This window comes from Toxoplasma gondii, chromosome XI (genome assembly GCF_000006565.2).
Source record: "Toxoplasma gondii ME49 chromosome XI, whole genome shotgun sequence".
In the NCBI taxonomy this organism is placed as follows: Eukaryota; Apicomplexa; class Conoidasida; order Eucoccidiorida; family Sarcocystidae; genus Toxoplasma; species Toxoplasma gondii.
In genome coordinates, this window is record NC_031479.1 from 3,996,956 (window position 1) to 4,018,306 (window position 21,351).

General features: G+C 51.2%; 2 protein-coding genes across 2 annotated transcripts; both read left to right on the forward strand.

The window, feature by feature from the left end:
• Nucleotides 1–1,720: 1,720 nt before the first annotated feature.
• Nucleotides 1,721–8,062, forward strand: TGME49_314320 (hypothetical protein). Its single transcript, XM_002364591.2, has 5 exons — nt 1,721–3,289; nt 3,871–4,042; nt 4,829–5,638; nt 5,968–6,489; nt 7,049–8,062. The coding sequence occupies exons 1-5, from the start codon at nt 1,875–1,877 to the stop codon at nt 7,967–7,969; spliced, it is 3,840 nt and encodes a 1,279-aa protein (XP_002364632.2). The 5' UTR covers nt 1,721–1,874; the 3' UTR covers nt 7,970–8,062.
• Nucleotides 8,063–10,456: 2,394 nt separating this feature from the next.
• TGME49_314330 (ABC transporter, ATP-binding domain-containing protein) lies at nt 10,457–21,125 on the forward strand. The gene is made up of 9 exons (XM_018782812.1): nt 10,457–10,960; nt 11,271–13,875; nt 14,270–14,543; nt 14,860–15,275; nt 15,667–15,841; nt 16,606–16,821; nt 17,535–17,641; nt 18,205–18,410; nt 18,993–21,125. The coding sequence occupies exons 1-9, from the start codon at nt 10,929–10,931 to the stop codon at nt 20,617–20,619; spliced, it is 5,658 nt and encodes a 1,885-aa protein (XP_018635381.1). The 5' UTR covers nt 10,457–10,928; the 3' UTR covers nt 20,620–21,125.
• The last annotated feature ends 226 nt before the right edge of the window (nt 21,126–21,351 follow it).

The following is a 21,351-nucleotide window of genomic DNA, read 5'->3' on the forward strand; positions in this document are numbered from 1 at the left end:
AAGGTGATGAACTTTTTCTTTTTCCAACGAATTCCTTTCCTTCCTCGCCAGGAACAGAGTGCCTTTCGTTCCTCCAACAGTGGCGCCTCCCTTGCTTGCACACAGAGGCGGCAGTTGCGCCGCCTGTGTTTTGGCCGTCTTTTCCGACAAGACCCATTCAAGACGAGTTTCACTGATTCAGCTGGAGAGCGTCTCAAGACCTCTGACACATGCATGTCGAGCTAGTGCGTGCGTACCTGCTCCAAACGCCATCATGCGTTGAGGAAAAAAAACTCAATAGCGACACACACTGCCCTGTGCGTGACTCGGTAACTAGGCCAGCGAGCATTCGCTTTCTCTTTCTTTTCAGAAAGCAAGAACCACCGAAGAATGTGCCGGCGTCCGCAGCCAAATGGACAGCGCTTCACAACTCAGGATTCAAAAAGCGAAATGGCCTCGGCAGAGTAGTGACCGGGTCGCCACACTGGACTCCCTTTAGAACACACGGGCAACTCGCCTTCCTGAAGGCAGTTTTGCGGACTTGGTTCAACTCGGGGTGTCTTGCTCGCTTTCTCGTGGCGCTTTGTCGACGCCGTTCACTCCTGACACTCGAACAGGACAGAAATGGAAGCGGCAAGCTGAAATCATGCGATCTGCGCTTCCGCAGGTTCTTCCCTGCCGTCAGGCTTTACGAGATACATGCGTCGAATTGTCTCTGACGACCTGGCGCAGCTGTGAAATACCTGGACGAGCAACAGCACCGTAGAGGCGGAGGTCTTGAGACCCCGAGCTCTTGCCTGTTTCAAGCCGTCCAACAGCGTCGCATTTTAAAGCTTTTTCGTAGATTCGAAAAACGACGGGACTCTGATAGAAGCAACTCCATCCTACCAGAGTCGGGATGTCACCCTGTTTCTACCGCGTTTACGCATGCCTTAGTTTATCCCGCATCTACGACCAGGAACCGTGTGTCGGGCTCCAGCTGGTCCTCGACATCGCGGCGACCTCTTTGCACCGAACGTTAATGGCAGTTTCCAGCATGCTTTGCGGTGTAAATATAAGGCCATCCACCTGGGAGGTACGGATGGGTGTCAGCTTGTTCCTCGTCGGTTGTCTTTCGTTCGCGGATTGACCCGTTACAATCAATCAGTGTGTTCTTAATGTCCGCTTTGGATGTGCTGTGTCACACGTAGGAAAGTGGAATTTCTCCTTCCACTCTGCAAGTCGAGTTTCCGAGCCTGACGTAAACCTCAACAGGAAACGAACAATTTCCAGACATGGAAGGCTGTCTTTTCCGCGGCAGAGAGACAAACATCCAAGCTGTTGTTATTCTCGTTGCGAAGCGAATGAAGAAAACGCGCTGTGAATGCATTACCGGAGACACTCTCTGCGCAACCGTGGTACTACTCGAGTTCTCAGAAGACATCACAGCGGTCGAACGGTTGAGTGCATGCGGTGAGTGAATCGCGGTTTCCGTGAAGGGATCCGGACTTCAGAGCGACTCTCCTCCTCCGTTTCTTTTGTTTTCCTTGAAGTCCCTCCCTCAGGTTTTTTTAATTCTTTCCCCCGAACAAGAAATTCCCTTCCTCGTTCGCTCTTTCGCCCAGAAAAAAAGGAGTGACCCTGCAGCTAGGTTTTCGCATGCAGTTCGCCTCAGGTCGCGCTGTTTCTCTTGTCAGCGCAGACTTGTTTCTCGCGTCTGCTTGTCTGCCGAGGAATGTATGTGAGGAAAAAGAAGAATTCAGGATCCCCCCCGAAGCTTTGGACGCACTCTCTCCTCTTCTGTCAAAGCTGGAGAGACAGCAAAGGGAAGAAAGGATGCATGCCCTCTTGTCTTCAGGCAGAAGGTCAAAGATGTGTGAAGATGGATCTTGATTTCTCTTTCGTAGGCGAGGAAGATGTGCGTTTCTGGCCTAATTCACCGACGAGGTTTCGTCTTCCAGGGTGTCTCCTTTCTTGCTCTTCTCTTTCTCCTCTTTTCTCGTCTCCTGTTGCAGACCCCAGTGACCGCCTCCTCCTGCGTTCCTTGGGGTCATCGCTCTTACATGTTTCCTCCTCTTTCGCAGGTTGAGTCTTCGGGATTTTCCTTCTCTGCCTCTTCTCTCTCACTACCTTCACTTTCTTTCTCGTCTTCTTTATCTTCTCTTTCGTCTTCCTTATCGGCCCTTTCATCCTCTTCGCCGTCGTCGTCGTCTTTGTCGTCGCGGTCGTCTTCTTCGCTTTCGTTTTCTTCTGCTTCCCTTTCATCTTCTTCATCTGAAGTACCTTCCTATTTGCTTTCGTTTCTGTCTCCGTCGGTCTTTGCTTCTTCGTCCTTTCTTTACTCTTTCCACGGCCGTCGACACAGAATCCCTGAGCGTCGAGTTCTCCTCTCCTCCCGTCCGTCTAAAGATGCTTTCTGCCTTTCTTCGTCTACTCTCTCACGTTCCTCGTCTCTCTCTCGTTCCCCCGCCTTCGCCTTGTCTACACTGACACCGACTTCCTCTGCTTTTCCTTCTCCGCGCTCCTTGACTTTCCCTCTGTGTTTCTGTTCCTCTCTCTCTTCCTCTTGTCGCTCCTCCTCTTCAGCAGACTCCGCGCGTTCAGTGGATCACCATCGTGAACGAGACCTTCTTCCGGGATTTTCTTCGCCTCTTCTTCGCGGCTCCCTCGACTGCGAACGAGAGGACAAAGACGTCGAGGATGAAGTCTCTCTTCGCTCTTCCACTTCTTCCTCTTCGTCTGCTGATCATGCCGCCCTCTCCGCTTTTCCCATTGCTTCTTCTCTCGAGGCACTTGGCTCTTCCTCGTCAGCGAGTCTTCTCCGCGACGGAAGTCTTCGCAGTTCCTCGAAAGGAGACGAGCCTATCACGTCACTCGCCGACAGAGTGGAGAAAAAAATCTTTTTCTCCTCCCCAGACACCCAAGAGGACTCGCGTACTACCGACGCAGGCAGAGACATGCAATCGTGCGTTTCTCTTGGCTTGACTGGGGAGAGCAGAAACGTTTTTCGCTCCGAGGGAGAAGCCGTGGAGACCGAGGAGGAGACAGGAGCCAGCCTGAGAGGCGCAGAGAAGACGAAAGGGGGTGATGGCAAAGACAAGACCATCAACAGAAAGACAGACGTCCGCATTCGCCGCCGCGTTAGAGAAATCATGAAAAGCATGAAGAAGGCAGACACCGCGAAAGGTCGATTGAAAGAAGAGTTCGAGAGAGACGAAGAAATCCGCAAAGATCCAATCCTCCTCGCAAGACAAGAAGAAGAACTGAGAACTCTGCGTCTAGTCGACCCTCTTGTTCGGCCTATAGAGCGAAGAAGATACACCGTACAATGGTACGTCCATGCATTCGTGACTTCCTGGATCGGTCACCCTCCCTCTCAATGGAAGCAGCAACAGTCGAGAAACGCAGATTCAGGGAAACCGGTCAAAAGCGAAAGGGACTCCCTTTTTCCTCGCTTTTTCTTCACTCCAACTCTGAATCCCGAAAATCCGAGCAAAGGTCAACTTTGGTCAACTTCGCCTGTTACATTCAAATCTCATATCTGTCAATAAGCCAACAGGCCGAGATTCACAGGGTACACATCTGGCAGACTCCCAGCTTCACACAACTACAAGCAAGGGCATCTTTCTTCATAGATTCACCAGACACTGTATCTGTGTCAATCTTTATCCACTTGCATCCGCCTGCCTAGACTTCTCCATCCACTGAGGTCTCTGTCTATCTCGATCTGTCTGTCATACACATAGACGTACAGAAAGCTAAATGTCAATCAAACATGCGAATTTTAGGTTTTCCATGAAATCTATTTGGAAGAAGAGACTCTCTCTCTCTCTGTGTGTGTGCGCATGCATCCAAGAGAGATGACGTGAGTGGAAATGGAAGAGACAGTTGCCGTTGATTGTGGGGTTGTAGGTGGCCTAACTTCGCTCGGGAGGCCCTTCCACGGGTGTTGGCTTCTTTGCCTCACGTGGATCTTCTGGTGGAAGTTCGAGATGCGCGTTTCCCCTCCCTCACTCAGCTGCCGATACAACCGCCTGCGGGAGGCGCGAAGCCGCGCCTGATCGTTCTAACGCATGCAGATCGGGTAAACACAAGCCGCCGCTTACTCTGTCGCTTCTAGGTCTAACGCGCTGACTGCTTCTCACTCTCAGATTCAATGACTACGGCGGTGGTCTCCGTCCTCAATACCAATTCAAAAGAGTACTCCGAATGGTGATGCATCTGGAGACATGGGCATAGCAGAAGATATGCATATTTATATATATATATATATATATGCATATGCCTGTGCCCGTCTGCCTATCTACATGTGTACCTGTGTAGGTGTATATGTAAAAAATTGTTTAACCCTGTGTTTATCTCTCTATATAACAACAGTCTGTTCATATATATATATATATATATCTTGTAACTATGCATGTGAAGATATTTGCATTTGCATGCAGTGCCTGGGAGGTCAGATATCTGCGCACGGGTCTCTTCTCTCCTTCTGCATTTACTTCAAGAACAGATTGAAACGTTCTTCGCCAGACCGCACAAAGGCCTTTCTCTCTGACCACACGCCAATTACATAAATATATATATATATATATATGTACATATGTATATATATATATATATACATATGCATATATGCATCTACATGCACACATTTATATATGCGTGCATTCCTACGCATGTCCACGGGTACATGCACTTGGAGGTCTCCAGACGCAGCATGGCAAATCCGGCACCGACGTTTGCATAGGCATATATGCATGCATGCGTGCTTCCGAGTGTACATGTCAGGACATGCCGCACACGGTTTTTTATGGTGTCCTGGCCCTTCCATCGCTGCGTATTGTCTCGTCTGTTCTCTCTGTTTTTTCAGGCCTCTGAAGCAGGAAATGCGCAGTGGGCGAAACATTTTCGTTTTCTCCATCGTCTGCATGCAGCGGAGGCCCTCGACATCGAGGAGCGAAATGCCTGGAGACACGGCGGCCAGAGCCGCCCCCCACATCCAGGTGTCTCCTACAGAGGAGACACTACACTGAGAAACGAAGAAGAGGAAGAAAAAGAAGAGACAGCAGACGTAGAAGAACAGGAGGAAGGAGAAAAGGAAGAACATGAAGCAGAAAAGGAAGAAGATGAGGACGGAGAGAGCGATGTTGCGGTAGACGTGATCGGTTCAGAGAGTCCCTTGGTTCCACCGATCGCTCCGGCGACTCCGGTGGTGTTTGTAAATGCTCAGCAAGGCGGCGCATGCATCGTCCGCGTCGAGAAGGCAGCGAGAAAGATCGTGAAGAAGTGGAGAGAGTACCGTCGCGACCTGGAGGTGTATCGCCAGCGCCTGAAGCGTCTCGCCACTGAGGAAGCGAAACCGTTTGCCACAGAAGGAGAACAAAACGTCGAAAACGGAAGCGAAGGCGAAGAAGGGAGGGGGTCGGCAGGTTGTTCTGTGAAGTCTCAGTCGTGCGGAAGTGAGGGGACTCTGGGGCCTGCGAAGGAGAACGTCCCCCACACTGTCTCTTCTTCTGCTCGGACACCCGGAGGAGCCAGAAGTCACTTGCGGACGAAGCGACCGTTGCGGTTGTTGATTGTGGGAATGCCAAACACTGGCAAAAGCGCGTTATGCAACCGTCTTCTAGGAACCAAGAGAGCGCGAAGCTACAACTATCCGGGGGTCACGAAGGTTCTGACAGTGAGTGTGCCTCTGTCTCTGACGAGTTCAAGGAGCTGTGGCGTGTGGAATAAACGCGTTGGGAGTTGCATGCTTCTCACGCCGGCCTTGATCGAAATTCCTCATTCACCAGTGCCTCCAGTACGCGGGTGCCCTGGTGACAGGAGCCAGATGTGTGCAGCCCAGCCTCTTTTCTCTCTCGTTCGCATCACGCTGTTTTTCCAGAACCGTTTCAGGACTTCTCTGCTCCTTTGCTCGTCTGTTCTGTAGCCATTCGCTGCTTTCTTACCGTTCGGAGAATTCGTTCCTCTTCCCTTCCTCGCGTTCCACTTTCTGCTTTTTCCGTGCAGTGGTACCGAAGGCGCGGGACCTTCTTTCAAACGAATCTGCACCGACTGTTTGACTGCGTCGATACACCGGGTTTCCTACCTCCTCCGTCCTCCTCGGTCCTGCGGCCTGGACGCCGAGGCACAGTCATTTCTTCTTCGTCTTCTTCTGCTTCTGCGTCGACTTCTGCTTCGACTTCTGCGTCCGGTCGGCTGCCTTTGTGGTGTGAGACACGAGAGAGGAACAAGGAGCCTTCAGTGCGCATGCGCCACTCGGCGTCGAGAACTGAGTTTTTCCTGAGGAACCATCCCGTGTACGAGGACGACGAAGCCATTCGTCTCCTCGCTGCATGCAACAAACTCCCCCAGTCTTGTCTTTTCACGATCGAAGAGGCGTCAGTTGCTCTGCTGAATCGAATGTTTTCTGTCTGGACAAGGCGACCTGCCTACATTCCTCTGCTTCGACTGGGCGAACGCTACGGCGTCGACCCTCTCGCCAGGGGCGTGAGCATGAACGACCTCAGCGGATGCGAGTTTCTTCACAGAGTGAGAAAACAGAGAAGAAAGACGCTTCTCAATCTGGTAAAAGATGTGTTTCCCTTCTTACATGTGTACTGCAGCAACTGCAGGCGTAGCCTCTGGCAACCAAAGGCGCATTCAGGGATGAAGCGTCTCTTCAATAGCAATCGAAGAAGAGAAAAAACATTTGAACTGACCGCGACAAGAAGGGGGGGAACAACACAAAGTCTCTGTGATGCAATCAGATACGCGTTCTGTCCGCTCGTTAATTGCAGCTTTAACCACACGTTTGCTGAGATGCCCATGTAATCACACATACAAACGCTTCGCGATTGTTGTGATCATATATATATATATATATATGTATATATATATATATGTATATGTATATATATATATATATGGAGACATATTTGCAAGTGCCTGCAGATGGGTTGTTGTGAGTATGGATGTACACTTTGCTACATCGGCATGGTTCTCTTTGTGTGCGTCCTTCGACCCAAGAAGGCATTTGTTTTTGCAAGATTGGAAGCCCACGATGGTGTCGCTCGACGGAGACAGTATCTTCTGTTGCCTTTATCTTCAGCTTGCGGCTGCACGCAATCACTATTGCACAGGAGCAGCTTCCGAGCGGGTCCTCACCGACTTCGTGAAAGGATTCTTGGGAAGAATGACGCTGGAAGTGCCACCGTCTCGCGAGGAAACGCTGCGGAGATTTCATGCAACTCGAGGTGGAAGAGTGCTCTCTCTGTCTCCTCTGGAGAAGGAAGAACAAGAGGAAGAGCGTCGCAGAGAGCTCGCCAGAGAGACTCTTCGCAGAACGCGCATGCGCGGGGCTCGAGACAAGAAGATCCCGTCAGACTGGGAGTGCCTGGTCGCGAAAAAAGAAGAAGACTCGGTTTTCTGGAACTGGACAGGAAGCGAAGCCACGGCCGACCCAGAGGAGTTGGAGGATAGCCGAGGGAGCAAGGACGCTGAAGGTGAGGGTCGGGAGACTCGCAGCAGGCTAACCTTCGGTGTCGAGGAAGGAGGAGAGAGTACCACAGAGAGGAAAGAAGAAAGAAGCCTCAAATCGACAAGAGACGACCGAGGGACGCCAGGAAAGATGACCAGAAAACGTGGAAGGGCAGAGGAACTGACGAGCAAGAATGTCCAGAGGCGGGTGGAAAGGGAGACGGAAGACAACGGTGGGGACGAGACGGCCGAGGAGAGGGAACAAACACAAGGACAGAAGAAAATCGCCGTTCTGATAGGGACCAACGAGGTCTTGTGGAGTGAGAGTGAAGGCGGGAGAGAGAAAAGGAGACAGCGCGGAGGGGGAGTTGAAAACGTGAGCAAGGACGAAACGAAACGGAGCTTCCACAGTCTCGTAAGAGCTTTTGCAACAGAAAAACGGCCGTTCAGAAATCCCTCAAAAGGAGCGCATGCAGCCGACGTGCTCGATGAGCGACTCCGCACGCAGGTAGAAGAACAGGCATGGGAAACCGGCGCTTTTGAAGGCTGGTGAAAAAACGGAGAAGGCAGGATGCTTTCTTCTGACTTTTCGATACAGTGCGTGTCTTCACTGTTGTCTGAACCTCTCTTTTGCGGACTTCAACTCCTACAAGAATATGGTTTTTGTCTAGAGTGTGGTTGGAGACACGGCACCGTTTCTTCGGCTGGCATTTGCCGCTTCGAAGAAGATGCTTCCTTTCTCCCAGTTTCAGGTTCTCTGAAAGGCTCTGGATGGTTCGAGACGGTTATGTCTCTTCACGGTTTTGGGGAAAGAGGTGGACATTTTAAGTGTACCTTGGATACCACAACTCTGCTCATTGTACTGAAAGTCGGACTTGAATCAGGTAAGCCAACGTCTTCATCTCTAAGTCAGGAGTCCTCGTTGTGCACATCCTCGTTGGTTCCGACGCCTGCTGTTTCTGGCTACCTCAAGCCTTCGAGGACAGTGCCCGGCCTCCGTTCTCAGCTTGCGGAGAGTCTGAAGCAGTCGTGGCTGTTCCTGTACGGTCCACATACAGCGCGAAAGATTCGTCGAATTCCAGGGTCTATGGAAAGTTGCACACACAGCACCGGCTTGATACACACACAGGGAGGACCGTTCCTCCGCTTGTTGGCTTTAAAATGGTGGTTGGCCTGAAAACAGATTCATCGCGGTAGGAACGTCCCCGGGGGGCACGCGAGTCTGATTGCGGGACTGCTTTTTTGCCCGAATAGATTCTCCCGTTGTTCGTTCAAAACCGGCACTGAGAATCGAAACGATCGTCGCTGGATCACGGATTTTTCCCGTCACACCGTCAGTAGACATGGTCTTGGTCGATCGCTCGACAGACCCCGTTTCTCATAGGACGGTAGGTTCCTGCCAGTGTTCTTCGCTGGACTCGTTTCCTCGTTGTTTTCTGATGCGGGACTGCACGGCAGAGAGCCTCTGGGTCATCTTCCAGTTAGTGACTGTCGACATTCATCCTTGCTCGGCAGAGCACACGATCCTTTCGTCTACAACGTATCTTGCCTTTCATATGGTGTGCTATCATAGGTCTATCTATCTTGACTCTGTCAGATCGAGAAAAGCAGAAAACAGCAGCTGCTTCCTTGGTTCGAGAACAGGAGAAATATACACACAGAAAGTTTCACTTCTTTGTCATATTTTATACCAATCCAACACATTCGATGAAAAGCGGAGCGGACAATTTGGAACACCGATAGATGCTGCTGCAATCTGAACAGTGAAAACTTGCTGAATAACACTGAAAAAGATTTCTATTTCACAACCTGTTTTAGTAACACTGGCAGAGTGCCTTTCCGATTTACCTAATAGGACAATCTTACACCGTCGTTCCCGTTGGCCAGTCTCTGCCTTGGTTGGCGCATTAGAGAAACGGCGTGAAAAAAAGTCTCTGCACGTGCAATAGCGACCTTTCAACACGACACGAACAAGTTCGAGCCTGCAACTCTGGTGGATCTGCTGCGCCTTAGCGGATTCTGGTGACGCTTATCGAAATGCTTTGCGGCTTTCTGTTTGAGTGTATCACATTCGGGTTTTCTTTGTCGCTAAACGGCTACGTTCTTGAGATAATCAACGGGAAATCGTCATGAAAATAGAGTGCGTGCACCGTGTACGCCCACTTTCACAAGTTCTGTTGTCTGCCGTGAGAGCGAGGTTGATCATGCTTTACCTGAAGCAGACTACACTACAACTTGCACAGACACACTCTGATGTGATGCCTACATGAATGCCATCCAAACAGTCTCACTGCACACGTTTTTGGCCAAGATAAAACATCGAGAATGCGACGCGGGGTCTGTCAGGTTCGAGCGGATACTGCTCGCTAGCAGACAAAACAAGTAGACAGAGAACTTAACAGCCAAAGTTTGAGAACGCCTGCATGGACGTAGATGTGTATTTGATATGCGTAAAAACTCCTATAGATCTATTGCGACAGACTCTTACCATTGCCTCGGCGATTTGTGCAAACGTTTCGATGAATTCGGAAACACCAACCGAGAAAACGGGGAGTAAACATTTATCGATCAGCTGCTGTTCTGGATAAAGTCGTCCTCGCTTGAGGCACACAGTTGCTCGTTGCAGGGGCTTCTCGTTTCCCATCTTTGCTTTTCCCATCGACTAATCGCACTGTTTTTGTTTCGTCGAAGGCAAGCGACATCCAATTCGTCTACTAGTAATTCGTTCCAAATACGAGGTTCCTGCCTTTTTTGCGCATTGTTTTTCGCTTTTTCATCCTTACGGTGGTCCTCACGTGACGGAACCGGTCTGCGCCTCCGGTGCATTGTTTTTGAGAATGTTTTTGACTCGATCTTTGGAAGCGCCAGTTCCGCTACTTCGTCCTGCCTCTTGAAGGTTTTTCTACTTTTTGTTTTGGTAATGTACACGTTGGAGCTCCCACCCGCTGGCGTCGTCGCAACTCAAATCCGATAAAAAACCACCTTTTTGACTCTCGCGTTTGGAACGAATCGGCAGAGAATGAAGCTCACTTGCTGAATTGCTTGTCTTACTGGAAGAGAGAAAATTCTTTTCCTTGGCTTTGATTCTCATGCTTTTGCAAACTCGCCACTCTACATATGTGGAAGCGACGGGGGTCTCGAATCGACATTTTCTGTCGGATATAGTGGGTTTTCTTGACTTTTTGCCACTTCGTTATCGTATCTCTTGTCAACTTTTTTTCGTTGCACTTGGCTGCGAAGCATGCGGGGTCACACTGCCGGAATTGGCTCTCCCATCGACCAGCCACATCAAGCACGTCGTTGACTTGGGGAAAAAATTTCACCTATTTCTGCTGCAACCAAGAGGGCAGATACGGAGGGTGCGCAAATCCGAGACAGCCAAACGCGGCAATGTCTAGTAGGTAAACGCCCAGAGTTGTTGAAACGGCGCCCCCGATTGCGGACCCCAAAGAATAGCCTTCCGTACGTCGGTTCGATCCAGGAAAACCTTAGTGGAGCCACGAGAAGGGAAGATGGATTTACTTGCGTTTCGAGGCCAGCCCTGGTGAGTATTTTCAGATCAAAAACGAAGCAACACATGTGATCCGTTTTCGTGTAAATCGTCCCAGTGACACCGATTGAATTACCACCGTTCAGACAACTTTCTCGATCTTGAACAAGCGAACGTTGGCTCTGAGTTCAGTAACACATTCTCAACTAGTAGAATTGTATTACCGAAACGCAGTTTCTTTTCATGCTTCTTCGTATTCTGCGAGCTTACCCTGTGTCGCGTTCTTGAATGAGCGCTTGTTCGCTTCTGCCTATTCCCTGCCGCCTACGATCCTTCGTTTGCTTCTGCCGTCTGTTGTCTTCAGGCGGGCGTACACGGTGAACACAGCGGAAAACAACCGTTTTGACGCGTACGATCTGCCGCGGAGTTTCCCCCTGGTTCGCTACCGAGCCCCGCCGAGTTCACCTGTGCCGGTGGTTCCGCCAAGACCCCCTTGGATACCTTATCCGCCGTTCTTGGCTTCTCAAGCTCACCCGCACGCGAGGCCGCCGCCTGCATCTTTACCAGAAGATGTCATTCGATCGCTTTTGTATGGCACAAAAAGCACCGTGGTTCCGTCCACGCGGATCTATCAAGCGTTCATTCACGGATCCAGCTCTCCGCCGGACGACATATACCTTTATCCTACGCGGCCACGGCAAACCCACACGACGCGCGAATTCCAGTACGCTGTTTCGTTTTTCGAACGACCGCGTTTACAGAGATGGCTAATGCAACCCACTCAGACAATTTGGGTCGCTCGTTGGAAGCGCATCATTGGTGGACTCCTCATTGTCATCGCGCTTGTTCTGCTTGGGGTCTTCAAGTCCCGCCCGCTGCGTCGTCGCATCGCGCGCTTCCTCCACAAATTTCGTTGGTTTCTCAGTCGGATCATCGCGGGTGTCAGGCAGCAAACCCCAACTGCTGTTTTCGCAGCTCTTCCCTCGGCAACCGAGTCAGATGCCGCGCCAGACAAACCAGACAGGACAGGGGAACAGAGAGGACCGCTGTTCGACGCTGAAGACGCTTCCTCGTCGAGTTCCGAGGGAACGACCGATCCAGATGAAAATCGGTCGCCGCTGCACCAGCGACAATTGAAGGACTCCAACCGAGGTGCATGTACGCCTGAAACGCTCGCACACACGGGTGCAGAGAAACGTGGACACCATCGAGTGGAAAGTCCGGCGATTGTAAATAGCTCCTCGATGCCCCATTCAAAGGAGGCTTTTTTTGGAGAGTCGCCCTTGTTGGAAACGGTGAAGTTGCCGGCAGACAGGACTGGATCCAAGGCAGAACGTTCCACCCAGAAGACCGCAGGAGGGCATCGCCAAGTGGCATCCGGGGTGCCGAAAGTGGCGGAATCGCAGAAGCAAGCGGACGGCAAGTCGGCCGCAGAAAACGGCGAGCACAAGCACCATCTGCGATCCTTTTTCGAGAGATTTCCTTACTTTATTCCTTCGTCGTCATCAGACACCAGCGAAGGCAGCCAGAGTGCCAGGGGACCGTTGGGAAGTCGACCGCAAACGCACAGCCATTACGGGATTCCTGGATTTCGGAAAAAGGGAAGCAAGAAGGCGCTGTCTGCCTCTGCGTCTCTACACGAAGCATTGTGCGATTTGTCTCTTCTGATTCAAGGAGCCGAGCAGTCGTCCCCCACAGAGCCGGTCAACACCAGCATCCCCTGTTGCTTTAGTTTCCCGTCGCTCGCGTCGGCGATGCATTCGCCTGCAGAACTCGATGTCCCCAGGTTTGTCGAGGACGGTCCCCTGCGAGACAACGAGAGCGAGCAACGCGACGACTACATCCGGCCATCGGACTCCGCGCCCTCTTTCTCGTCTTCGTTTCGAGACGGAGACCAGACCGCGCACTCGGGGAAACGACGGAGAAGCCTGGCTGAACGATTCCCTCGAGCTTTCGCTGCACGCACGGCCAGTTTCCACGGAGACGGCAAACCAGGAACTGCTTTAAGGTGGGTGATTGCTTCTCCCGACGACCAGGGAAGCCTTGAAAAGCAAGGACGCGCGCCGCCCTTCACTCGAAAGCTGTCGGAAACCAACGCAGGCAGAAACAAACGCACTTCCCTCCCTTCAGCCGAGAACAGATGTGAGTCTCAGGGTGTCCCGACACCACCACCCATACCACCCGGGGGAAAACATCCCGGCACCGCTTCGCCGTCGACGTCACCTTCGATGGTTTCGGCCTCTTCGACAACGTCGTGCACTCCGCCCTCGTCTTCGCGGCCTCATGTTTCTCAGCCTCGTGCCTCCGGGTCTCCCATGGTGTACATAACGTTTCGCTCGGGTGTACACGCTCCCCGAGACGGCGCGTTGTCGTCGCTCCGTTCTGCCTCTTCGCAGCTCCGAAAGTGGGTGGAAACGCTGCTCGACTTCTTTCGCGCTTGGCTCCGTCCCTCTGGAGCCGCAGACGGCGATGCGGAAGGAGGCGCAGAGGGGCGCAGCGACACCACTGGGGAGCCTGTTAGTTACGGAAGAGAGCCGGGAGAGGAGGGAGAACAAGCGAGCTCCCAAGCGAGTTTAACAGCTCTTTCGGGCCGCGAATTGGAAGCCAAGAAGCAACGCGCTTCGCTCTGTCAACAGTTTCTTCGCCTGCTGCGTTTGGCGCTTCCCAGGGAGAAACTTTTGTCTTCAGAGGGATTCTATCTGTTCATCCTTCTCTCGACTCTGATCAGTCGCACTTTCCTCTCGATTTGGATTGCGTCTGTGAACGGCCGAGTCGTCGAAGGGATCATCCGCCAAGACGGCAAAAAGTTTCTGCGAGGTCTCAGTCTCCTCGTCGCCTACGCTCTCCCGGCAGCGCTCGTGAATGCGGCCATTCAGTTCTCCGAAAAGAGTCTGGGCGTTCTGCTCAGAAAGAACTTAACCGACACTTTGGTCAAGAAATACCTTAGCGGCCTCACGTTCTACCAGATGGTAAGGACGAGACAAGCTTTCGTCTGCTTCTTCTTTTCTGACTCAGAAAGACAGCGAGGCAAATACGCTGGTCCCTGGAACCGTGAAATGAAATCTACGAGAAAGAAGGCAGGATCATGGAACATTCCGTGGATCCACTTCCAGTTTTTTGAGAGGGTGTTCCCTGCCTTCAGAGGCTTTCTTGTCGAGACCTAGAAAGCGTCTTGTCTGTACATCAAAACGCGTTGATTCGTATAGGCGCTGCCTCAGTCGACGGTGACAGTCTAAGCCGCACTACCCCGACACCGCAAGCGGATATCTGTTGTTCATCTCCACTCAAGATCTGCGTCCGGCATTCGACATGCGGTGTGACCTCGCGCCACTGTTTCTCTCTGTTTGCGTTTTCGCTTCCCAGGTTGCTCTCGACGCGCGTGTGAGCCATCCAGACGAGCTGCTGGCGAACACTACTTCCAGCTTCAGCATGCTCGTCGCCTCTCTGTTCTCGTCCTTTCTCAAACCGACTGTCGACATCGTATTCCTCACGCGATCGATTCTGCGGCACCTCGGCGTAAAGGCGCCGCTCTTTCTGGGTCTCTGGTATCTCCTCACGGCGGGAGTTCTCCACTGGGCTTCTCCTCCAATTGGGAGGAAAACGGCGAGGATGCACGAATTAGATGCAAAGTACAGAGGTACGGCAGAAAACCAGAGGGAGTGGCGCCGAAGCCTCTCCATCTGTGTTTTTCGTTTTCTTTCCACTTTCTGATTCCTCTGCATTCGTCACCTTGTCTTCTTCTCTGCTGTGGTGTTTGCCCGCGTACCTGCTTCATCCTTTCTTCCTAGTCAAACCGTGGTTCTCTCCCGTTTTTCTGTGAGTCTCGCCCTGGCGTCATACGTACACTCGGAGCGCCGTCCGGCCTCCTTCCAGTTTCGTTCGGATGTCGCGCGTTTCCGTCCGTTTTTCCGTGTCTATGTTTCGTTTCTGCTTCTCTTCTTGCTTCGCTTCAGCTCTGCATTCCGACCTTCTTCATCACAGCGAAGAAATTGCGTTCTACGGAGGAGGGAAGGCTGCGTCACGCCGTCTGGAACGGGCATTCGAGACAGCTTGTGTGTATCGACAGCACATTTTTTTCATTTATCACTTCCTCATGGGGACGCTCGATATGCTCTTTGCCAAGCATATGTCGGTGGTCATGGGCTATGCGGTCGTCGCCATTCCTGCATTTCGAGAGAAGATTGAGGCGTTCTTTTCTAGACGAGTGTCGCGGCCCGAGCTGCTGGACATGACTGACTATGCCCAAGTTTTCGTTGCTGAAGAGGCTGCAAAGAAACTGGGGAGGAAACGCTTTTCAGAGGAAATCGAACGGCGGGGTGTCCTCGCTCGAATCCCCAGCCGAGCTGCCCAGAAAGAAGACATTGCGCATGTAAGGCAGATGCGAAAAGGAAACCGAAGAGAAGAACCGCATTTATTTCTCGATGCGTATCTTCCATGTCTCTCTTGTCGCTACGCCTTTGGAAGAAAAGAAAGACAACTTCGCGCTTCTTAAGTGCTTTGTTTGATGTTGCTGCTCCTGCTGTCTCCGCAGATTCGTGACGCGGAACGGGGGGAAAGGAAACGCCCTTCGGATCTTTTATGTTTCGTTCCCCGACTGCCTCATGCGTACACAAATACATTCTTTCTTTATCTCCTTCGCATTCTTCTTCCGTTCACCTGGTCGCCCACTCTTTATCTTCATTCATGGTTCATACTTTTTTACTTATTCAAAAATTGACACATTTATGTGCTTTCTGCATTACGAATTTTCTTACTTTCAGGCGTATGTTCGAAACAGTACGCTCCTGATCAACCTGGCGAAAGCGGTGGGGAGGATCGTCCTCGCGTACAAAGAGGTTCAGCAACTTGGAGGCTACACAGAAAGGCTCTTCCAGTTCCTCCAAGTCGTCGAAGATCTGCAGAGCGGTGTCTACTGCCCCAGAGTCGCCTTGACCGGTGGGAGATCTCGAGCAGAAAGGAACAGAAGCAATGCGATACGTAACCAAAAGTGGAAGTGGAGAAAAGACGGAAAGGAACGAAAGAGGGGATATCGAGAGAAGGACAGTAAACGCGAAAGGAGAGGATGCACGCAGAAAAAGGAAACATGCCTCATCCCTTGTCACATTTTTACATTCACATCGAGGGTGACACATCGATATGTGCATCTTTACCACTCGCTGTATATATATACATATATATATATATATACATATATATATATATATACATATATATATATATATACATATATATATATATATACGTATATTCAATTATACATGTGTGTACAAATAGTATTACCTATGTGTATAGGAGTTCTTGTGACCTTTGTCTGTCCAAACTCACTTTGGTTTCCCTGTGTGTCTCTAAAATTGTGCCGAGCTGGCAGGGAAATCTCTCTATTCATATCTATCTATTTTTCTATCCATCTATCTATATGTAAACATATTTATCCGTTCGTCCTGTCCAGAGCAATATCTGTTTACGAATATATCTTCGTGAATCACTATATATTCCTGTATCTGTCTATTTAAAAAGGACGCTGTTTACGCCTGGTATGTGTAGATAGTTGTCGAGTCTTCTAGCTCTTTCTGGGGAGTATATCCACTGGGTTTCCACGTGTATGTCCTTACAGAAGGTTATACAGGTACAGATGGAGAGTTGATGCTTTAGTCTGGTGGCGCATATGGCTCTTTTCTGTGTTTCTTGTGTGTCTGCAGACGATTCCATCGATCGAGAAACGCATTCACTCGCGTCCTCTGGCAGACTCGTGACGGAAAGTAACTTAAAGGCCGTCGAATTTCGGGACGTGGCTGTCGTGACACCTGGAGGGCACGTCCTTCTACAGCATCTCTCATTTTCCATTCAAACAGGAAAAAACGTCTTTCTCTTGGGTCCCAATGGATGCGGGAAGACTTCTCTTTTCCGGATCCTAGGTAAAAAACCTCCATGTTCCATCACGCGCCAAAAGGAACGAGTTCCCGTAGTTACATTCATATACATATATATTTGTATATATATATATATATATATATATATACTTTTACGTAGTTGTGTGCAAAGACTTCTTTTTCTGGACATATATATATATATATATGTATATGTATATAAATGTATATATTATATATATATATATATATATATATATATGTACATATGCATATGTGAGGCTGAGTGTTTTTGTATGCATATGCGCAGGTACCTATAGATATTCGTGAATGGATCTGTATGACATTTTCTGGAAGTCCCTGTGTGGATAGAGGTGCCGTCGTTTGATTTTTCCTGTTGCATGCACTCTGCAATTCTCGCTGATTCTCGTGTGTTTGGTTGGCTGCGATCTGTTTTCTTCTGCTTTGGAGGAAAAGAGAGGAGATTCCGGTGTTGTCCGTCTCGCGTTTCTCCTTCGAAGTCTGGCTCGATCAGGATTCTTGGTGCTGCGTCACCTGTTGCCGTCTCTGCATGCCTTTTCGGTTTTTTTTCGCCGAATCACTAGACACGGACGAGTTCGATGGAACGACGGTGGTGACGCCGCTGCCACACACCCTCGTTTTCGTTTTCTTCGTTTTTCTGCACTTTTCCTTTTGTTTTCTGTCTCGTTCTCCCTCTCCATTTTCATTTTGTTTTATTCTGCTCGTTTTCCTATCCGTAGGTGGATTGTGGCCTCTGGTAGAAGGCGAGGTCAGGAAGCCGAAGGCGTCGAAGCTGTTCTACATTCCTCAGAGGCCCTACATGCCGGAAGGAACTCTTCGTGACCAGGTGCTCGTTTGTCTAACTTTTCTCAATCTTCTTCCGTTTTTCCTGCCTCGTTTGTTTCCCAATCGCTTTCCTCCTTCACTCGCTTCTTTCTGCTCCCCCTACTTTCCTTTCTTTGCTCTTCCTCTTCCCCTCCTGCTCCCGAGTTCCCTGGGTGCCTCTCTGCAGTCTGCTTTCTCTGCTGTGCCGCCTTTCTTCTTTTCTCTCCATTTTTCTTCCGTTTTTTTCTCTCTCTCTGCTCCTCCTCCGTTGCTTCCTGCATTTGCCTCCTTTCTTCTTCTTCTTGCCCTTGGTCCCTCTCTTTCTTCAGTACGTCCTCCCTTCTTATCACCTTTCGTTCTTCTCTCGCTGTATCCAGTCCAGCACAGTGGCGCTGGCACCCGATAACCTGAGAGCTCTCTCTCGTTCTCTCGCCTTCGGGTGTCTGCATGTTTCTCCAGAGAAGCACAGTTCCAAATTTCGAAGTTATTCGTTTCACAGCTGTTCGACCGGGGTCCGCCTACTGGAAAACGCAGACATCGAAAACATTCAGAGTTTACCTCCGCGATAAATGCGTTTATTTACAGGTGCTTTATCCCATGACCTACGAAGACTTTTTGGCGCGACCGACAAAGGCGAACGACGCGCATCTCGAGGTCCTTTTGCGGCTCGTCGGTCTCGGCCATCTTCTCGAACGGTTCACAGAAACCTGGGAGGCATGGAGAGACTGGAGTGGGGTACTCAGTGGCGGCGAGAAGCAGCGCATGGCCTTTGCGCGTCTCTTCTTTCACCAGTAGGAAGAAGTGGAAATCAAAAGAAGAGGGACTGAAAGAGAAGCGAAAAACGAGCAAAAAACAGAGACGAATGGTAGAACGTGCAGACGACATAGAAGAACGCGCGAATTAGGCGACAGACTGTTGTATTGAAGGCAAGAAAGAAACGACAGGAAGCGTAGACGATGGAGACAGAGAGAGTAAAGAAAGAGAGTACGAGAAAGGAAAAAGGGTGCTGGTGACACCTGTATAGGGAACAGCAACAGTTGACAAAGTCTGTGATCCGAGGGCGTCTGTGCGAAAGTCAGAAGACTTTTGAATCAACCACACGGAGAAGTCTTTCGTCCTGTAGTGAATCCGACAGTTTCTCGAGGGAGACGCGTCTCTTTCAGTGCATGCCGAGTATTTTTCAGTAATACGTTCATTGAAAGGGTGCAATAGACTTCGGTGCGGCACAGTAAACTCGCGCGTTCGCATACTTTTTCCTCTGGACGCCTAGAGAGGCATGCAAAGTGTGAGTTGTTTCTAAAGTCTTCGATGTCAGATCTCTCTGTGCCTCCTGTCAAGTCGCCGCGACGTCACTTTTCTGACCTGCTTCTCAGACCTGTCTTTGCGATTTTGGATGAGGCGACGAGCGCGGTGTCCGTGGACATGGAGAGCACTTTGTATCGCTTGTGTCGAGAAAAGAAGATCACGCTGATCACGATCTCGCACAACCTCAGCTTGCTGAAGTACCATGAGTCTCTGCTCCGCATTTTCCCCGCCGTCGAAGCCGGCCAAGGTCCTACTGGCCAGCAGTGGACGTTCGAGCCGACGGAGGGGCTTCGGCGTCTAGACAGTTACTCATTTCTCCTGAACTTGGCCGACAAAAACCTGCCGAGGCGCAGAGTGCATGCGTCCGAAAAGAGACGAGAACACCGCGACGCCGCAGGCGAGAGAGGCAGAGACCGGAATCTGCTCATGTGCCATGCCGGAGGCTTGACGACGGGAGCAGGAGAAGACGAGAAGGAAGCGCGGAACGAAGACCTCACGGAAGACGCGCGGGAGAGGGAAGGCGATGGAGCGGTCGCAGGAAGAGGACGAGCCAGGCCTGAGACAACAGGCGATCGGGGGAGCGTAGCTGCACCCAGAAAACAGAAACATGTCCTTCAGCGAGAACACAACCAGACCTCCTATCACTTGACACCCGTGGATGCTGACTCTTCTTCTTGCGCTGCTCGTTTGGCACCGCCCTTAGCTGTCAACGAGATGCAGCCTGCGAGGTTCTCGGATTCGTCGCTCTCTCCTGCCGAGACAGACGGACCCAGTCATACTCCTGAGGTCGGAGGCGCAGCAGGCGAAGGGTGGAGGCCGTGGGGAGTGTCTGAGTCTGTCCGCGGGAGAGATGAGGAGGCGCGTTTGGAGAGGGACGCTCTTTTGATGGAAGCTGAGGTCGAGGGCGGTGCGGTCGTCGTCATCCAAGAAAGCTTTCCAGACTTGGAAGAAGAGGAACCGCTGCCCACATGTTTGTTTCCTTTTCCCCTTACTGGGCCGCGCGCGGAGCGTTCGCGTTCCGCAGACGTCAGCGACTTGCGTCCGTCCAGGCAAGGAGTTCTGTGGACTCCAAGGGTCGCTCCGCGCTCGAAGCTGGAGGACAGAGAAGATGAGAAACGCGGACGCGTTATAGGCAGCGCGCGTTTCCACGCAGAAAAGGACAACGAGCTTCTGAATCCCCAGTCAACTGGCCGGAGCGAACGGGAGGGAGCGGAGAGAACTGCGGGAGGCAGCCAGAGCGAAAGGAGGCTTCTGGCCGATGCTTCTCACTCTTCGTTCAAGTCTGTTGACTCACAAGAGAAAGTCGACGAAACCCTCAGCCCAGCGCTCTCGGGTGGACATCCACTGCTGGTCGTGACTGGCAAGGTTGCAGACGAGGCCGCCTCGGTAAACGGCGTTGCGCGTACAGAGAGTGCAGACCTTGAGGGGGGAAGACCGTCGATGGAGAGACACAACGCTCTGCTGTTTCCTCCCTTTTTCACCGCCTTGCCTGCCCCGCGCTTTCAGGCGGGACACGGCGATTCGGCTTATATTCGGAGAAGACATAGCGGCCCCGTAGACGGTCGCCTCCCGCTCTCAGCTGCGCGCATTGGAGCTGCAGCAGCGGAGGCGACAGTCATTTGTCTCCAGCAGGCGAGGGAAAAACAGAACCGAATCGAGGAAGGTCGGAAACAAAGTGGACAGGGGAGCCACTGAACAGCGAGAGTACAGAAGATAAGAAGAGAGAGAGGGCAATACAGAAAGCAGGGATGAGCAGAAGACAGAAAGGCCAGGTACAAGAACGCAGGAGGGAATCCAAGGAAACAGAAGACATCGACGAGGAAGTTGCAGAGTGTGGAGGCCTCTTGCGGCATTCTACATGCATTTGACTTGTTCCGTCCAGGGTGGCAGTTGGCTTCAGTTGATGGAAGGGGAGGTTTCCTCGAAAGTGACTTCGAAGTCGAAAAAAGTATAGTCACGTCCTCACCGTTCATCTTTTTTTCTTCAGAGAACTCTGGCTGCGTGAGTGTTGCATGTGTATGGCGACTTCATGCGGAAAAAACGCGAATTTCCTTTAGATCGAGGCAGACCACCCGCGTCCACTAACGTGAGACACACAAACTGCGCCATGAGATTGACTTCAAAAGGCGCCTCACTGCATGCAACAGGGTAAAAACCCTCTGCATGCGCATGCGCTTCTGTGTGCGTCTCTGTACATGTGTGTCAATTTTTCTTCTATTTTTACTTCGAGCTGCGTTACTTTCGGGAGATCGAGACGCGGGCCCCGCAGCTGGACGAGCCTGGACGAATTTGTTTCGGAAAAATAAATTCAGAAAACAGCTGAAGGTTTGAATTTGCATGCATGCGCCTCCTTCTGTATATGGGCATGCAGAACACTGCACAGGAGAAATGCGCAACAGAACAGAGGCAACCAATCTGGCTTGAGGA